We start from the raw sequence: 19,087 nt of genomic DNA, 5'->3' as shown, positions 1-19,087 counted from the left end.
TAATATTGTGAGGAGAAGTTCTCTCTTGGTCACTCATGGGAGTTAAAGGGTTAAGGTCACAACCTAACACAACAAAATGTACCAAAATATAAAAATATTTTACTATGTATATCAAACATGAGCATAATTAAACAATGAGGTTGCCTTCTCTTTTTATTCCCTTTCAATTCATTTAATTTCAAATTTTCTTTATCTTAATCCTTTAACTCCCATGAGTGATCAAGACAGAATTTCTCCTTACTATATCTATACAATATCATGCAGGCAAGTGATGAGAATAAAGAAAAATATAAATTGCAAGATTACTATATGATTTCAGGGCGTGAAATTAACTTTTTTTTCTGATAGCCACTTGGCTCCTAAATTCTTCAAAGTGGTAGCCAATTCAAAAAAAGTTAGTCGCCATTTTCAAAGACAGACAAAATCTTTCTTTAAGCTGTCAACGTTCTAGATAGACCCTCCAAAATTAAGTTAGGGAAAAGATCTTTAACGTGCTACAAAGTGGACACTAGGATGGATGATATACAACGTTCAGGCTTATCTAAATCCAAGATGGCGTCTAGTTGTCGATCGAGAAGCACGTGCTACGTTTTAGAAACAAACTTAATGAGGAAGTTTGCCGCGGATTTATCTTTACAAATCTTTTTAATTCACTATATCTCTTATGATGAAACGTTCTAGTCGCCAATTTGGCGACTACCTTTCAGGATTTGGTCCCCAAAGTGAAAAATTTAGTCGCATTGGCGCCTGTATTAGGCGCAATTTCACGCCCTGGATTTGATACTAAATTCTCCAAACTAACAAAATGAGAATCCTTTGGCAGACAGTAAGGAGAATTACTAATGAAATCTTGAGAGTTAAAGGGTTAATTATGTGGTTAATTGATCTAGTATTAAGTGACCGGCATAGTAGGCTTGTAATTCTAAAAAGATTGAATTTTCCCTTTAATTCATGCCATGTGGCATTGAGGTTTTGTTACTTTTTATTTTTTGGTTTTTGATATTTTCTGTTCTGCAGGAGTAAATAGTTATTTCCAGCCAGAAGCAGTTTTTGTGATTTTCAATTCAGATTTTAGAACACAAACAAGGAAACAAATTAATTTTGATACTTTTAAATTTTTTTAACATGTTGGGTGATACAATGACAAGTGACACAGTTGTTGTTCATAGATGCAAATTTGGAGTGAGTCTAGTGAATGAGTTGCTGGTAATCAAATTGGTGTGTCTGTGCAAAGTTTCCTGGAATTGCAGGGAGGCAAACATTGCAAGTGGGAAATATCTGGTGAATGATTATTTTGACATCCCAAAAAAATTTTGGAGAAATCTTCTTTCCCTGATATCTGTCTGCAAACACAAGAATCTTATTATTGGTAACTCATTCATTTTAAAGCACACAACTTGACACTTGTTTTATATTCTGCATTCTTCACTACATTAGAGGTACTAAAATGTTTGCAGCATTTAATTACCATTATAGCAAGATCTTTTTTCTCAATTGGAGCTGGTTTTTGCAGGTTGTGGACATCCAGCAAAATTAACCAAAAAAATTCGTTAAATGTTACATTGGGTTATAGATTATTAAAAAATTGTGAGTGTGGGCAGATAGTGAGTATCATTTCTATACTGCATGTGTGCAGTAGCATGCGAGTCCAACATGAGTCATTTAGCTCTTTAACTCCCAGACCAAATTTGTAATTCTCCTTACTGTCAACCATACAATTCTTATAAAGTTAGTTCAGAGAATTTAGTATTGGATCAACTAATTATCCTTAAATTTATATTTTTCTTTATTCTCGTCACTAATCTGGTAGATATTGTATTGATATTCTAAAGAGAAATTCTGTCTTGGTCACTCATGGGAGTTAAAGGGTTAACCTCCATTTAGAATTTAAACTAAATGTATCTTCTACATGTATGCACACTGTGTAGTGCAGTATATGAAACTGGGAACTGGTTTTTATTGAAACCTTGAGTTGAGACCACCACAAATGTTCTTCATGTACTGGTCTACATGTATAGCACTACCCTTTAACCCCTACGAGCTACCAGAACCTAATTCTCCTGAACAATATCACCCCAGAACCAAACATTAGGCTCGCATGAATGAAGGAAATGATTACCAACTAAAGTAGCTCTTGATTGTTAAACAAATCCTCCTTGTATATAAATATATATAACAGCTAATAAATATATAATAAATAATAAATAAATAAATAATAAATATATAATAATATATATATATATATATCAACTATATATATGAAATATATAGAGAGCAGTGTGGAGAAAACACATTTACTGATGTTAGGGTGCAAAGTGTTGAACATTCATGTAAATGTAAAATTGACAAAAATTATTTTTTTCAAGACTGATGTTTTTTTTCTTTGCATAATTACAGTTCAGTCTTCAGGGGAAGCTAGTACCTCCATCATATCTACAGCTAGTAGTGGTTTTGCAACAGGATTTGGCATGAGTCAAACTAATGCGGATGCTTTTGCAACCTCATCTGGAAATGTTTTTGGGCAAAGCTCTCAACCAGCAGCATCTTTGTTTGGGCAATCACAGACCTCAAACCCTGTCTCCAGCTCAGGCTTTCAAAGTAACAATTCATTGGCTTTGGATTCATCATCAGCAAACACCAGCTCAAGTATTCTTTCTAATCTTGTTGCTCCTGTAAAGGAGCCATCATCTAACTTAACATTCAGTGGTTTTAAAAACTTAGGACCTTCTTCTTCAGCAGAAGTCTCATCAAGTAGTGTTTTTGGCACCAAAAGTGGAAGTGAAACAGTAAAAAGCAGTGATTCAACTTCTTTAACTTTTGGAGCATTGGCTGCTCCATCTCTCCAGGTTAAATCTACTGCAGTCTCAAAACCTCCATTTGCAGTAGCATCTCCGGCCAAATCAAATACATTTGGTGTGGCTGCTACAGTTAAACCACAGACAAGAATTTTTGGTCAGTCCTTAAATGCAGGAAAAGGGCAACAGCTGGCAAAGGAAAAAAAGGAAAAAGTTACAGAAGATAAATTGCAAACTGTGGATATTTCCCTTCTGAAGACATTGGTAATCAGGGATATTCCTGAGTCTTACAACAAGAATGCATGGCTGAAGAGGTTCTATTCACAATTTGGAGTGGTTTCAAAGGTCCTGTGCACTGCAGTCAAGAGGAGTGCAACTGTGACATTTACAACTCATGTAAGTATGTGGTACAGTGTACACTTTATTTGTCATAAGGCAGTCGGCAAGAGCTGGTAGAGAGCTAAATGGTTAGCTACAATGAGAGGAAAAAGTAGTTGGCATCATGCTCTCCTTTGTAGGTGATTGACTTAGAAAGGGGAGTTGACCTCCACTCAACATAGCAAAACAGAAATCTTATACTTCATCTCTTATAACTTACAGTACCGCTCGCGTATACGTTAACTGCGCAGACAAATTTAATGCGCTCCGACGCAGGGTAGTCAGACCCGTATATACGATTTTTTTGCGCGCACGGTCGAAAAAATGCGCGGTTCACGTGTTTTTGTTATTCAGTGCTATAAGTTTCTTTTGTATTTCATTGTTGTACGAAACAAAAGTCTTCAAGGCTTGAAAAAGCGGCGAGAAGGCAACGGAAAATTTACACAGTGAAAAAAAGCTATCATGTTACACTCGCGCAAGTCGCGTCGCTTCGCGAATTTTTCGCATAACGAGCAGTAGCAGTAGATTTGCTTGATTTGAGTTGTTGATGAATCAGCTGGGGAAGGAAAATGTCACTTACTTGAGGCATCCAAACACGAGTTTCACTGCGCAAGTAACGAAAAAATACTCACTAATATACTTCTCAACTATTCATTGCAATCAGCACTCCCTGAGATGTTTACGTCGCGGAATGTAAACAATTTGGTGTTTGCATCGCAGGTTATGATTTCTTCGAAACTTCGAACCTACCTCGATCATCTTCGGTGAGGATCAGAAGGAAAATATACTTTTTAAGAGTGTGAATGGTGTTCTGTTTTATTCATTGCAATCGGCGCCCGCTTCAGTGTTTACTCACCGGAATGTAGACAGTTTCATTTCGCATCGCTTGTGATGTTTTGTTTGATTGCGGAGCGCATCATATTACAACGATGAAAGGTCAAGTTTTAGTAAATCGTGCAATTAGCCACTTCCGGAAAGTTATTCCTGCCGTAGTCCAACGTGAAGGAAGAGCGTCGGGATACTAAAAGCTTCCATAATAAACAAACGGCTCCTTTAGGAGCCACTAACTTTACAAAAGTCTCCGATTACCGTGTTGAACTACACAAGTTCGATTATTGCCGTCTTGATGTTTTGCCAAATTACACGCGCCGGCGAGTCTAAATCAAATTTGAACTACATGCAGTTAATTTTTCTGTTCCATTTTTTCGAGCAATTTGGTGAACATTGATCGATGATTCGACAAATATCGAAATAAAATACTCTCTGGGCTACATCCAACAAGCAGTGCCTCCTGTGTCTGACCTGGAGATTCGACTGAATTGATTAGACTGATTAGAGAAGAAACCACTTAATTTCAGCTGTGACGATTCTACCACTGGCAGACATTTCACTTTTCAGCCGCTGTGAACAATTCAGGAATGAGCTTCTACATAGTCGGAGTCGAATTCTTTCTCGCATTCTTCACATTTCACACGGTATCGATATGATCTTTTATGAGACTTTGACAAAGACATACTTCAATCCACCAGATTACATGCACATGTACTCAAGATCTGACATAAATCAACATGGCCATCAACCCATATGCAGTTCCAGTCCCAGCGTGGTCTTGATTATCACTCCCAGTCCCTCGGCAGAACTCAATGTTCTAACTCTTAGTAATAACAGCCATCCCGTGAAGTAGTACAGAGATCAGTTAGAAGATTAGGCAAGTTGTGGGATGAAAACAAGTAAATCAAGATATTAAATAATAAAATATTTTTTACTGTGTCTTTATGCGAATGGTACATCAGTTTTGCCAGAATAATACTAATTTTTTTCCGACGGTGGGGGGGGGTTGCACCCCCCCTCCCCCCCCCGTATGCTGATCGGTTTAGGCATGTGATTCAATCCCACATAAAAGCTTTTTTAATTAAAGGTTCTTGCAAGCTTTACAAAAATTAATGCCTGAGAGTTTCAAATGGAATAGTTCCTAGTCTTACATGTCATCTGACTAAACAACGTGGTGTCCCTTAGAATGTGGTTGCCAACCAAGTGAAATCTAAGGAAATTTATTGAATTTTTTTATGCGACAGTTCCATCATCAGAAACCAGCAGCAGATGAAATAGCTTATATCAACTAGCATTAAGAAATATATACATAAAATAAATGGCAAATATTATTTCCTCTGTCACTTAATTACCAGGAAGGTGCAAGGTTGGCTAAGAAGGAAGGCAAGATTCTGAAATCTGGTTTGCAGCCTGTGAAAATTTTTTGGAAGCAGCAAGGTCGCAAAAGGACAACATCAGGTACATTTACATGTACAACTTGTGTCATTTCTTTTACAACATTCTAATTATTTCCAACATCCTCACCCTGATGAAGCAGAATATTAGATCCCACCTTGAATTTCTTTTGCAGTAAGGATTATGAGGTTTACACTGTATGACAATATGGCTATTTGTACAAGTTTAAATGTCTCTAAGAACAATGTGTGAAATTTCTCTAGGTAACTGTTATAGGAGAATGATAGGGCCCTGGTTGTCATCAGGAACTTGTAGGGGGTAGAAATCTGCTGGCTGTTGGACCATTTTGCTCTGGCTTCTTTCTGAATTGTGATCAGTGACAGAATATGAATATTTTTTTGGGTGAAAAGTAGGTTTAGAACCAGCCACTATCTGTAGTGTTCCAGTTCCTTAGGAAAAGTTATATGAAGCATGGCTCTAATATAATGTGTGGATTTGTGGACATTGCTTACACATTTTTAAAAAAATGTACATAGTGTAAAGCTAATAAATAGGTATGTTTTTAATAATGACATTGTTAATGATTTTATTACAAGATATTGATTAGATATAATATATCTGTAAATTTTATTAATTAACAGAGAGTGAGCAGCCTTCCAGTCCAGAGAAAATAAAGAAGATTTCTGCTCAGGTATTGTGTGGTAAACAAGTTTGGGTGCTTACAGTAGCTGTCATTTGTAGTAGTAATGTTTTTTGTGTACATGAGGAGTCAACATGATTGATGAACTGTGGCCGGGAGTAGAGAATCTGTTATTTCTATCACCCAGACTGCACCTTCAGAAAAACAAACCCAGCAGAGGATAAAGATGTCACAAGCTTTGAAGGATATTCAAGAATGTATGTAGTATCTAAAGTGAAACTGTATCAACTCTGTACGTCTACATGCAATTTATAGTACTGCAAGACTCAGATAAAGATGATCAGGTTATATCGACAAGCTGTCTTGTTAATTTCTTATTGACCAATCACAAAGAAATTCAATGCAGGCATACAAACCCCCTAACTACTGTTTCCTGTTGCTGTTGTGATTGGGGTCTCTCATGTCAGATTAGGTTGTCCAAGAATATTTGTGCTTACATGTATTTCTACAAACATTACGCTATTGACATTGTGGATCCTAGCAGTATGCAGGATGCATGTCATATGAACTTCGTAATAGACTTCGCTCACTGTGGAGTCTCTGTGGCTCAGTGGTAGAGTATGGGAGCATGGTGTGGGGTACCAATCCTTCTAGGGACTTACAATTTTTTCTTTGTCCCATGGTTGTGACAGGACAAAAAAATATTTTGTTCTCTCCTTTAATATTTGTGTTGTTCAAGATTTCCTGAGTTAAACAGATAAGTTTGAAAAATATTGTTACAGCACACTGAACTTCTTCTGATTAACCAAGAGCTTGATGTTTCACAGATTTGAAGTCAGTTCCAGCAAGTGAAAGTGCTGGGGATAAACTTCAAGTTTTGGAGGGAATTGACAAAAAACTAAGATTAGGTATGAGCAGTAAAAGCTGCCTATATTGTCTTTGACTTGACATGTAACAGTCTAATGGGAATGTTAAATGGCATAATTGTGTCTGATTTTTGAACAGTGTAAAGCCAAGGTCAGGCATTCAATCAATGAGGCAGTCAGTTAGTTAGCTGTTTAGTCAGTCTGTCACTCAGTCTGTCAGTCAGTTGGTAAAACAGCTGTTTGTTAGTTGTTTAGAAAGTCAGACAGTCGGTTGGTTAGTCAGTCAATCAGTTACAATGTAGTAAGTCAGTTGTTTCTTAATTCAGTCAGTCAGTTAATCATTGTGATATCTACACTGTAATCAATTTACTGATTGATCAATCAAGCAATCTGTCAATCAATCAATCTGTCAATCAACTTCATCATCAATATCAGCTAAGTTTGTTTAATTTCCCTTCAACAATTTATCTCTCAGTGTTCGAAAGGTCATCTGACATAAGTTCTGCTAAAGCTGTCATTGGAACTTGCAAAGACATGTGTCCTGAGAAGGTAAACCTTTAGTATACTGTACTCTGCTCTCAAATATACAAAGCTTGAGCCTGAGCCACATATACTGCATTAACCCTTTAACTCTCAGATCCAATTTGTAATTCTCCTTACTGTCAAGTACACAATTCTTATAATGTTAGTTCAGAGAATTTAGTATTGGATCAACTAAATATCCCCAAATTGATATTTTTCTTTATTCTCATCACTTTTCTTCTTGATATTGAATTGATATTGTAAGGAGAAATTCTGTCTTGGTGTCATTAATGGGAGTTAAAGGGTTAAGACAAAATGTAATGTTTGTCGTTTGTACAAGTTCTTTTGAACCTGACAGTTAATTTTGTATGCTGTAGGAAAGGTACATGCGAGAGCATCAAAGGAGACTGAGTGTGTTTGAGGTTGTGTCTGGGACAGGCAGCTTTGTAAGTACATCTTCACTGTAATTGGTTAATGTTTGTCATTTCCAAAGAAGCTGTACCACAAAATAATGCAGTTGGACCTATATTAAGCAGCAACGAATTAAGTAGTCATCCTGTATAAAGCAGTCAGTCCTCAAAGTCCCAAATTTGTTTCCCCATAATCACTGTTATTTTCACCACTGTTAAGCCATCCCCCCCATTATGCAGTGGTGGTCACCTTTGACTAAGCCTCAACAGCCTGTTTCTATTCTCTTCCTCCTTTAGTGATTGGTCACTCAACCTTTTAAATCCTAAGAGTGACTAGCATCTAATTTCTCCCCACAATATCAGCCCTGAACCACACATTAAGGTCATGAGAATAAAGGAAATGATCACCAACGAAACAAGCTCTTGATTGGTAAACAAATTCTCCTTGTCAGCACCCTAGGAAATGTATAAAGAGCAGTATGGAGAATATGCAAACTGATTTTCAGGTATAAAAGGTTAAAGTGGAACTACTTAAATACACCTAAGAATATCAATAATCTTTCATAAGTGAAATGTAATCCATTTTTCTCTCCAGTAGTTAATGTACATTAGTTTTTGTACGTTAAGCGGTCAATTATGGCGTGAAATGGCATTTGTATCATTTTATGTATCACCCCTGTTCTGTAGGACTTGTAATGAGCAGTCACCCTGTCACCCCCTGTGGGTGACCACTTAATACAGGTTTGACAGTATTTGGTTATGTTTGTTGTTTATAAAGAGGCTGTACCACAAATATCTCTTTAAACCACCTTGACCTTTTGACCCCTAAAAGGGACTAACTTGTAATTTCTCCTTATAATATCATCCTCTGAATCAAACATTAATGCAGGGCGTGAAATTAACTTTTTTTTCTGATAGCCACTTAGCTCCTAAATTCTTCAAAGTGGTAGCCAATTCAAAAAAAGTTGGTCGCCATTTTCAAAGACAAACAAAATCTTTCTTTACGCTGTTAGCGTTCTAGATAGACCCTCCAAAATTAAGTTAGGGAAAAGATCTTTAACGTGCTACAAAGTGGACACTAGGATGTATGATATACAACGTTCAGGCTCATCTAAATCCAAGATGGCGTCTAGTTATCGATCGAGATGCATGTGCTACGTTTTGGAAACAAACTTAACGAGGAAGTTTGCCGCGGATTTATCTTTGCAAATTTATTTAATTCACTATATCTCTTAGTAAGGTTATGATGAAACGTTGTAGTCGCCAATTTGGCGACTAACTTTCAGGATTTGGTCGCCAAAGTGAAAAATTTAGTCGCATTGGCGCCTGTATTAGGCGCAATTTCACGCCCTGTAATGTCATGAGAATCAAGGAAATGATCACCAACTAAAGAAGCTCTTGATTGTTTGACAAATTCTCCTTTTTAGCACCTTTGGAAATGTATAGAGGACAGCATAGAGAATTTGAATACTGATGTTAGGGTTTAATCAAAGTGCTCTGTGAGCAAACTCGTGAATTGACACATGATTTTTTAGATTATGTTCAATGTTATCTGGTTTAGGGAATTTTGTGGTTGATTGTCATATCTAGAGTACGAGCAGTAGTTCAGTGTTCGCTAATGTCGCAAAGAAACAAAGTAACGTTGGGATAAGAAGGCATTACAATTGAAATGATCAGCTATTACATTTTACAAGGTGGATGATGTCATGTGTTTTAAACGTCTATCATTTTTGTTTCTGGTTCAAAAGAAAAGGTTGGAAGTAAATGTGGGTGAAAAGTGAAATTTACTGTCTTTCGTTGTAAATATTAGAAAATCAAGGCAATACTGTCTTAATGAAAACATCAAATGAGACAAACGGGAACGAGTTTTGAGTGATATATCTAAGCCAAGCCTGCCACCGTCATTTTGGATCTCCGCCTGGGTAGATTTAAGTCATGTGCTAGGCAACGTATAATCAATAACAAGATAGAATTTCATTTCAGGCCTATTTATCAATTTTGTGGTGTGTAACTTTCGCATTTTAGTACGTTGTATGTATGTTGAATCTTTAAATTGTCTCGAAACTTAAAAGAAAATTGTTCTTTAAAAATTCACTGAAAATCAGTAGCTAAAATTGTTTTTTTAGGTGTTATTTGATTTTCGTGTTAACTTGTTATTTCGTCAGTCGCCGGCATCTTCTGTTGCTTCACACAGGAAAAACACACGCGACGAAACGTAATGATCAATTTTGTCCTCAATCTCACGCTATAACAGAAAAAGTTGTGAACATCTGTAAACTCCGAGCTCTTAGCAGTAAGTGATATTTTCAATGAATCTTCGGATTGTTTTCAGGTTCAAGGATTGTAAATTACAATTTTATGAAAAACGAAGGTTGTTCTGTTATTTCAGTGTGAATCCTTGAATGCCTGCCAGTCGCTGGCGCCGCTTGTTGAAACTAAAACGAAAAAAAAAAACTCTTTTAAGATTATCATTGGCTTCTTTTTCATCCCACCACTATTCTTAGCAACAAAGGTCGCCATTTCGTCTGTTTATTGCTCGCCAAAAACTATCAAATGCACTCAAAAGCCTAAAATCTAAAAAAAGTTTACAGGAATCGACCAATCGAGCGAGCGAATTCTATTCCCCACATCATATCTATAACTCGCTCTTGCGCATGCGCGCAATTCACGAGTTAAAAAGGGGTTTAAAATATCTTTTAGAAAGGATAAATTACTGACTTCCTACATAATTTATTTAAAAAATGTTTCTAATTAAAATGTGTTGAATAGTTATCCTTAAATCAGTTATTTCAGATCTCTCTGTATTAAAGAGAAAATGATTCACCAATTTTAATAAATTTTTTTACTTGTGAGAGTTGTAAAGATTTTTACTGAAAAAAAAAGAGTTCAGAGAGATTTTCCTAGTATTGTTTAAGAAGCCACAAATGATTGTTGCAGGTTTAATATTTGTTCAGTGATGGCTCGATCATTAACCCAAATTCTCTATACTGTTCTCTAAACATTTCTTATGGGACTTGCAAGGAGAATTTGCCTAACAATCACAAGAATTTTGAGCTTGTGATCATTTCCTTTATTCCCATGACCATACTCTTTGATTTAGGGGTGATGCCATGGGGAGAAATTAGATGCTTGTCACTCTTTGGGGTCAAATTGTTAAGTAAAGAAAAAACAAAACATCCTGTCTGGCAAACATGTAGGTTTGTGTGGGAGAATTTTCATGTAGGTTGTGTTCTTACTACAGAACCATGAAGCTCTCACAGTTGACTGCCATAGCTTAGGAGACACTCTAAATCTTCCCCCCCCCCCCCCCCCCCGGCCCCATCTCCACACCTCCTCTTATTTTTGACTGTCAATCGCCCTCTTGGTACAAATTTCTTTCTCTCCCCAGCCTTCCACTTCCATTAAAATCAAAGATGGCGGCCATAATTTTTGTTAAGAAAATACTGAGCACTCCTCGCCAAAATTATGCCAGCTCTGCAGGTCAACTCATCAGTAGATCACAAGTTTTGAGTCTAGTTACGATGCTCATAATTTCGTTTTTTTTCTGCGTATGCCTGCATGTGTCACCAATGGAAACTTGTCTTTGTGACTGACTAATTGCTTGTCAATATCAACCTTGTTGCGCCCCAAAGGATGAAAATCCTCAAGTCAATCACACCCGTGCAGTCAAGGAATATGACAGATCTGCCGCTGATAAGGTAAAGGGTATCTTTCATTCCTCTTTTTCGTTCATCTGTTTGTTATGCAAATGCACTCTGTAGAGAAGTATCACTTACTCACAATAATTGATTACTTGCTTGCTATGTGTTATTAACCCTTAAACTCACAGAATTGATTAACATGTAACTTCTCCCTGTAATATCCACACATTATTCAGCACACAGGTAATGAGAATACTCAAACTCATCAGGTACAAGATATTAACCTTGATTATTGAACACCAAATTCTCCTAACCAATTTTCAAGGAAATGTGTAGCAGCTAGAGGGGAGAGTTTACAATCAGATCTTGGGAGTTAAAGGGTTAAGTGTTGGGCACGGTGAAATTACTAGCCGTCAGTGCATTCCATTTCCTTTTGATTTGTGATGACATAAATATTCACCTTTTTTGGGGGGGTGGTCGGTTTTTTTTTTTTTTTAACAAGATCCAGCCAATTAATGATCTACATCTTGGTTTTGTTTTTTTAGCATTGTCAAGAGGTTTTGAAGCTAAAAATGAAACACATTATTTTTTGCCTTATACGACTCAAATGAAAAATAAATTTTATTGAAGTACTGTACTACTGAAATTTAAGTTAACATCCTCTTTCGAGAATTGAGCCTCTAGAAACTCAAATCAAATAATTTCTCGAGGAACAGACTCATTCGCGAAGTTTCAAGGATCGAGATTCGAGGGACTGTCAACTTAGATTTTAGCGGTAACTGTACAATACTCCACAACCGCGGCTTGCATGGAAGTAAGTCCTCGTTTACATAACCGTTTCTTCGTGTTTAGGAAGAGCCATTGCCCCATGAGCTCCGCCCTGTGCCAGTCCTCAGGATGACCATGGATTATCTGGCCACAAACATCATGGATCTGTGTGAAGGAAGGGAAGGAGAGTGGTTTGATTTTCTCTGGAACAGAACCAGGGGAATCAGGAAGGTATGTACAGGTCACTAACTGTACAAAGGAGCCACTCCAGGCCTGTATTAAAACGATAGAATTTATGATCACGGGCTTAAGTATGTTTTTAGGCACGACTCAAAGTCATTTAAGCCCCAGTTGATAAAATAACTCTGGATGGCAAAAAACATATTTACGCCTAAGAACATAAAGGAATTGCTATTACTACCACTTTGGAGGGCATGGAGATGATAAAAACTGAAAAAAATGACAACGTAACAGTCTGAACAATCACCCGAGCGTACAAGCGGGCTAAAAATTATTAGAAATACGTATATGTAAAATATGATGATAAGATATTCTTTGTGAGGGTGTAAGTCTATCGTAGTCTTGGATGCACGCGCGAAGTTTTGGATGCACGCACGTAGTCTTGGATGCACGCGCGAAGTTTTGGATGCACGTGCGTAGTTTTGGATGCACGCGCGTAATTTTGGAAGCACGCGTAGTTTTGAATGCACGCGCGAAGTTTTGGATGCACGCGCGAAGTTTTGGATGCACGCGCGAAGTTTTGGATGCACGCGCGTAGTTTTGGATGCACGCGCGAAGTTTTGGATATACGCGCGTAGTTTTGGATGCACGCGCGTAATTTTGGGTGCACGTGCGTTGTTTTGGATGCACGCGCGAAGTTTGGGGAGCAGAATGGAATTATCACTTAGCTCGTGACGCAATAGACAGCAGGTTTACATGTAGCTTTTTGACTGTTCCATAAACTTTGCATGTTCATCCTCATTTCGGTATAAGGTTGAGTCAAGTCCTCACTGAATGAACATAATCTTCATGTAGAGTGAGTTTATGCTTTTGTATGCGCGCGTGCTGTCGGTTCTCTGAAGTAAACAGATTTCAAAGACGAACAGATTATGATCAAGAAAAAATTCACATGTACAATACTGGGATAATTTGGCGCCAAATGAGGACGGTTACGTGCATTGTGCCTCTGATCTCTTTGACAGCATGTGTAACAAAGCGTTCACGACTAATTTACCGCCACTAACATTCAATTTTACTGTTAAAACATAACTTTTTTTGTTGCCTTCAGGATGATGGAGGAATTTAAACAAAAAAATCCGATTCTGTTTTAGCTTTTGCTGTTGCAATCTAAAGACTGATGATTGAAATATCAAAAGCTTAGCAAGCATGGTGGTTGTTTGTAAAATTGTACCGTTTATTTTCATTCTTTTTGTTGTAGGATATTACCCAACAGCACTTATGTGACCCTGATTGTGTCGATCTTGTAGAGAAAACAGCCAGGTACTTAGACGTTTGTTTATGAATACCGCGCCTCCTAGGTGTGGACATTTGACGTTTAAATTTCTTTAAATGTGTGCTTAACTGGGGGACATTAGTTCTTTTGGTCTTTTGTTTTATTTGGTAGATTTCGTGGCTCTCCTCCCTCTCACGCGATTTTAGAACGCATTTTAGCGAGTTTCTCGAAGAGAAAACCAAAGTTATGTCATCGGCCAATTAAAGGAAAATCAGAACTCAACATTCCGACAGTTAAGCTACCTCAAGTGCGAGAAAACGTGGATAACTAAGTTGTATTTGGTCTTGATTTTGCACTGATTGGGTCGAGGGGCCAGGCCAGGTCTTGAACCCAGACTTCTCCATTCAGGCCACCCGTGTCCAATCAGTACTTGCCGAGGTTTTTCTTGGATGGGAAAAACGTATTGGCTTGAGACATGATTGATATCGTTACAACTTCTGACTAACCATCGATTGGATTTCATTCAAGTTTGCTAGCGAGTTTTTTTTTTAAATGGTAATTTGGTATTACCAACGGAGTTAATAAAGTAAATTGGGCTAACGCTCGAAGCGTCAGCTTTTAAACTCTTTACGGTGGCCAATTTACGTTATCAACTCAGTTGCCAATACTAAATTGCCCTGTGATACTCTCCAACCGATGCAGCACCACAGTTCATTTAGAAACTTGCCCCCTTTATTTTTCTAAATGGTGTATGGTTGTTTGTGTTTATTTTTACAGGTTTCATATATTTTGCGCCCACTTTCTGTGTGAGGCAGACATGAATTCCTTTGATGCAAAAATCAATACTGAGAATTTAACCAAATGCCTGCAAACTTTGAAACAGTTTTACGGAGATCTCCTTAAAGACAAGGTATAGGAAATATTTTCCTGGTGAACTTAAACACAAAGAATGACTGATCCGCAAGTTGTAGAGGGACAGTCTAGAAAAATCGTACAATTGGCGGTGTTGTTGGTTTGCAGACAACTTACATTACATTACCATAGTAATTCTATTTTTAGCTGAGATGTGCTGTAATTTTTTTAAGCGAGAAGATTATTTTTGAGTGTAATTACTTCAAGCTCTCCAGATCAATACGATTTTTAGCTGTGAATAATTGGGACAAGATTCGAATATGATAGAGAAGTGGTATAAAATAATTCTCGCGAAAAGCTGTGTGCATCTTTTCGATGTTTTTCCAATATCATTTTTCCGCAACCAAAACGGTGCATGAATGGGAATGACTTTTCTTCTTCTGCTATTTTGCTTAAGGGAGTAACATGCCTGCAAGAAGCAGAGTTTAGAGCTTATGACATTTTGCTGAATTTGAATGAAGGAGACATTCTCAGGTAAGTTGATAATTGTAGAGTTCTTATGGCGAGAGTTAAGTATCATAAGTCAGTGTTAAATCCTTATGTTATAGCCTCGATTTCGTGCGGCCTCGGGTGTACTTGTAAACCTGTGTGGGTATCACAACTCAGAGCAATGCAACACAGTGTAACGCATTGTAACGAGACAGTATAGTGCAACGCAATGTTACGCACTTTTATGCAGCGCTATGCAACGCAACAGATTATATTATATGTGACATAGTTTGATGCTACTATGGTTTGCAGATTTAATGAATGTAACCGAAGAAGTAACAGTTCATAGACCCAACGTTTCGACACTCCTGTCTAGTGCCTTCATCAGGGGTGCTCTAAACGCTGCAACAAGAGGTCCTTTTATATGATCACTAATTAGCGGCTTTTTTTCTGACGAGGTGTAAATGGGCGTCAGAAAGCAAACCGCCATCGTCACGATTTAAAGGAGCGTGGGCGGAGTTAATATGCCAAGCCTCCAAACAAAGGTGCTAGTGGTAACGCCGATTAGTGGTGATAATTTTAGTATTATCCCACACAATTGTACGGTTAGTTAGGCATGGATGCTCCGATAAAGCTGAATTTTCCTTTTTGCAAAGGAAAACCGCTTTTTGGTGCTCTTTTAACCGTGTACCAAACTGACGTTTGGTCTGTCCGATGTATTCGTTGTCACAGTCATTGCAAGGAATAGAATAAATGGCGTCGGTTCGTTGTTCTTTCGTAACAGGATCCTTAAGTTTGGCGAAAATATGCCCCAAAGTCTGAAAAGGTTTTTGAGCAACTTTAACGTTGTGGCTATTCAAAATTCTCTTGATGGGTCCGTAACACCCTGTATGTAAGGAATAACAGCAAAATCAGTCGCTGGTTCCCTTTCATCAAGAGCGTTACTATTTGTAACTGGTTTTTGGCAGTTACGCAGAAAAGTTTTTGTATAGCCATTTGCCTTAAGGACATTGGAAACATATTTCCTCTCCTCAGCCTTCGAATCGAGTGAAGATGGTAGACAGTCAGCCCTCCTAAGTAAAGTTTTGGCTATAGACGTTTTATGGCAAATAGGGTGGTGAGAATCGAAGGCGAGGTATTTGTCGGTGTGGGTAGGTTTACGGTAGACACTTGTCTTTAAATTACCCTGAACCCCTCTGGACACATTTAAATCAAGAAAGGGCAAATGTCTATCCTTTTCACGCTCAAGGGTGAATTGGATCGACGGCTCTACTGAATTAAAATGCGACAAAAGGCGCTCCGCTTCATTTCCGGATACCGCAGAAATAACATCATCGACATATCATTTCCAGAAAAAGGTTTTAACCGGTGAAGTGGCTAAGGCCCATTGTTCCACGTCTTCCATTACCATGTTAGCAATGACAGCAGAGACGGGCGAAACCATCGCTGTATGAAAACCTTGCTGATAGTAGGTGCTGTTATATGTAAATTGCGTGGTTTTGAGGCAAAAAGACAGCAAATGAATAATATCCTCCACAGGCAGAGAAGTTCTTTGTCCCAGGGAAGCATCTTCTCTGAGTCTCTCCTCCGCAACCTTGACGGCAAGATCAACTGGGATTTTAGTGAAGAGCGAAACAACGTCTAAAGATACTAATTTTTCACAAGCGTTAAGAGTGTTATCTCTTATGAAATCCGCAAATTCGTAGGAATTTTTGATAGTGTAACCAGCATTCCCAACAACGCCTATTTACACCTCGTCAGAAAAAAGGCCGCTAATTAGTGATCATATAAAAGGACCTCTTGTTGCAGCGTTTAGATCACCCCTGATGAAGGCACTAGACAGGAGTGTCAAAACGTTGGGTCTATGAATTGTAACTTCTTCGGTTGCATTCATTAAAGCTGCAAACCAGAGTAGCATCAAACTATGTCTGATTGTCCACCTGGTTGCCGTGTGAACTTTAATATATTTTATATTATATTATGTCTTTGCAACAAAATGTGCGACACAATTTGGTGCAATGCAGTGCGCAACCGCAAATGCTGTGAGATTTTCCCAAGGACTAACGGATATTTTATGCATGGTTCATTCGTATTGATGTTTTCTCTCCTTTAGGGAAGTGATGACATTTCGAGATGAGATTCAACAGTCACCTGAAGTGAGATTCGCCATGGCTGTTTTCCATGCTCTCAATAGTAACAACTTTGTCAGATTTTTCCGTCTTCTCAGGTACGTATATCCTTTATTTACAATTATATTCACTTAGATATGTAGTAGAAATATTTTTCTCTCAATGATATACCCTAATGGAAGTGCGCCACGTTTTTCAAACTATTTTTGGCACATACTAACGTGCTTATTGGAATGCGCATGCTATCATTTATCGAAGATTACGTCATATCTTAACGCGATCACTCACCCTGTGACAATTTTTCTGACACAGAAGTAAATGAGTGTGATTCACCAATTGCATTATCTCAAACATCCGTGAATTTTATCATCGCCCCAGACTCTTGAAGATGCGAGATGCAGACTGAGATCGAACGCTTTTAAAAAGACCTCTTTGGCTTGTTTTTTTTTTTTTAAGGCATTTCAGGTCATGCGGTAATACTTTAAAGAAATGTTTCTTTCAAATCTCCTCTTATTCATGTGCACATGCACGCATAATTTATCAAAGACAGCTAGGAATTCCCTTAAAACAAGAGGCTTATGAGGTCTCTTTTAAGCTTTTATGTACGAGTGCTTTTGTCTTTTTTTCATAGAAACGCTAGCTATCTCAGTGCTTGCCTACTGCATCGATACTTCACTCAGGTACAATTTCACAAATGGTCTACTCTTTCCCTGACATGTTTCCTTACACTACGTTAGACTCCTTGCAGGATTTCAATTTTTTGCTCATTATGCAGTCAGCACCTGTAGGTATCACTTGGGAATTTAGTTCGATCATCAGTTCATTCTCTGATCCTTGTTATCCAGCAAACAGGTAATGAGAACACTAAAACTCATCAGGCACATGTAGTTGTGTTATAATGATCTAAAAACAAATTCTCACTACTCATTATGCAGTCAGCACCTGTAGGTTTCACTTGGGAATTTAGTTCGATCATCAGTTCATTCTCTGATCCTTGTTAAATCTCAAATGTAGCGTCCCTCAACCAATGAATGAGCGTTTATGGACACACATCCATGCACCTACACGCGCTGGATAAACAGAGTGTTACTTTTACAATTTCTTTTCAGGTTCGCAGCAAAGCCGTGCAGACGTTAAATCACTCGCTGAGTACTCCAAACAGAACCACACCTTTCCAGCTTAAGGAGCTTGCTGACATTTTGGCATTTGAAAATGAGTCTGAGGTAACGTAATTTTGGAGTGTAGATCTTTACCTTTGGTACTTTCTTTCCTTCGTTCTTTCTTTCTTTTTTCTTTCGTTGTTTCGTTCTCTCGTTCTTTCTTTCTTTATTTCGTTATTCCTGTCTGACTGACTGTATGCCTTTTTTTCGTTCTTTGTTTTTGTTCTTGTGTTCCTTTCCTCCGTCCTTCAGTTCTTTCTTTCCTTTTTTCTTTATTTCTTTCCTTGTTTCTTTCTTTATTTCTGTTTGATGGACTGTATACCTTCCTGTTTTCTTTCTTTGTTTTGGTTCTTGTGTTATGTGTCGCTGGTTGGCTGAGAAGTTTGACTTAGTTTTAGGCAGTCAAGTCAGTCGTCATTTCAGTGCAGTAAATTTAGTTTGTTTGGATAAAGTTGGTGCGAATAAAGGTTTGAATTGAATTATAATTAAAAGGGAGGAAAGACTAAAATAATTTTAGTGGAAATGTTTTCTGAGTGTTAGCGCGAATGCTTGATTCTCTAGCTTAAAAGAAAACAAAACAAGAAAAGAAGAGATATAATTTCAACAGTTTCTAAATCTCGTCGAGTAAATTTCATTGTCTGAATTTTACTATTCACAAGTTTTTCACAGTAAGCGATCAACTGTAACAAATGCTGTTCTTGCAAACCAGGATTTTGGTTATGTCACGAAAACCTTTACCTGAACCTCCCCCCCTCAAG

At 37.8% G+C, this 19,087-nt stretch overlaps 1 protein-coding gene across 1 annotated transcript in view; it reads left to right on the top strand.

The window, feature by feature from the left end:
* Window positions 1-19,087, top strand: part of LOC149052466 (germinal-center associated nuclear protein-like) — a 35,093-nt gene that overhangs the window by 4,493 nt on the left and 11,513 nt on the right. The window contains exons 4-18 of the mRNA XM_089205195.1: window positions 2,398-3,191; window positions 5,360-5,462; window positions 6,041-6,090; window positions 6,227-6,296; window positions 6,867-6,947; window positions 7,381-7,454; window positions 7,805-7,873; window positions 11,470-11,535; window positions 12,331-12,477; window positions 13,685-13,746; window positions 14,477-14,609; window positions 15,009-15,085; window positions 17,154-17,267; window positions 17,801-17,849; window positions 18,279-18,392. Coding sequence (XP_089061321.1) covers window positions 2,398-3,191; window positions 5,360-5,462; window positions 6,041-6,090; window positions 6,227-6,296; window positions 6,867-6,947; window positions 7,381-7,454; window positions 7,805-7,873; window positions 11,470-11,535; window positions 12,331-12,477; window positions 13,685-13,746; window positions 14,477-14,609; window positions 15,009-15,085; window positions 17,154-17,267; window positions 17,801-17,849; window positions 18,279-18,392 — 2,003 coding nt within the window. The remainder of the gene's footprint in view (window positions 1-2,397; window positions 3,192-5,359; window positions 5,463-6,040; window positions 6,091-6,226; window positions 6,297-6,866; window positions 6,948-7,380; window positions 7,455-7,804; window positions 7,874-11,469; window positions 11,536-12,330; window positions 12,478-13,684; window positions 13,747-14,476; window positions 14,610-15,008; window positions 15,086-17,153; window positions 17,268-17,800; window positions 17,850-18,278; window positions 18,393-19,087) is intronic.

The sequence above is a fragment of the Pocillopora damicornis genome, chromosome 1 (assembly GCF_964200805.1).
Source record: "Pocillopora damicornis chromosome 1, jaPocDami1.2, whole genome shotgun sequence".
NCBI classification, from domain to species: Eukaryota; Metazoa; Cnidaria; class Anthozoa; order Scleractinia; family Pocilloporidae; genus Pocillopora; species Pocillopora damicornis.
The sequence above is the reverse complement of the archived record's forward strand: the minus strand, read 5'-3'. Positions and strand labels throughout refer to the sequence as shown.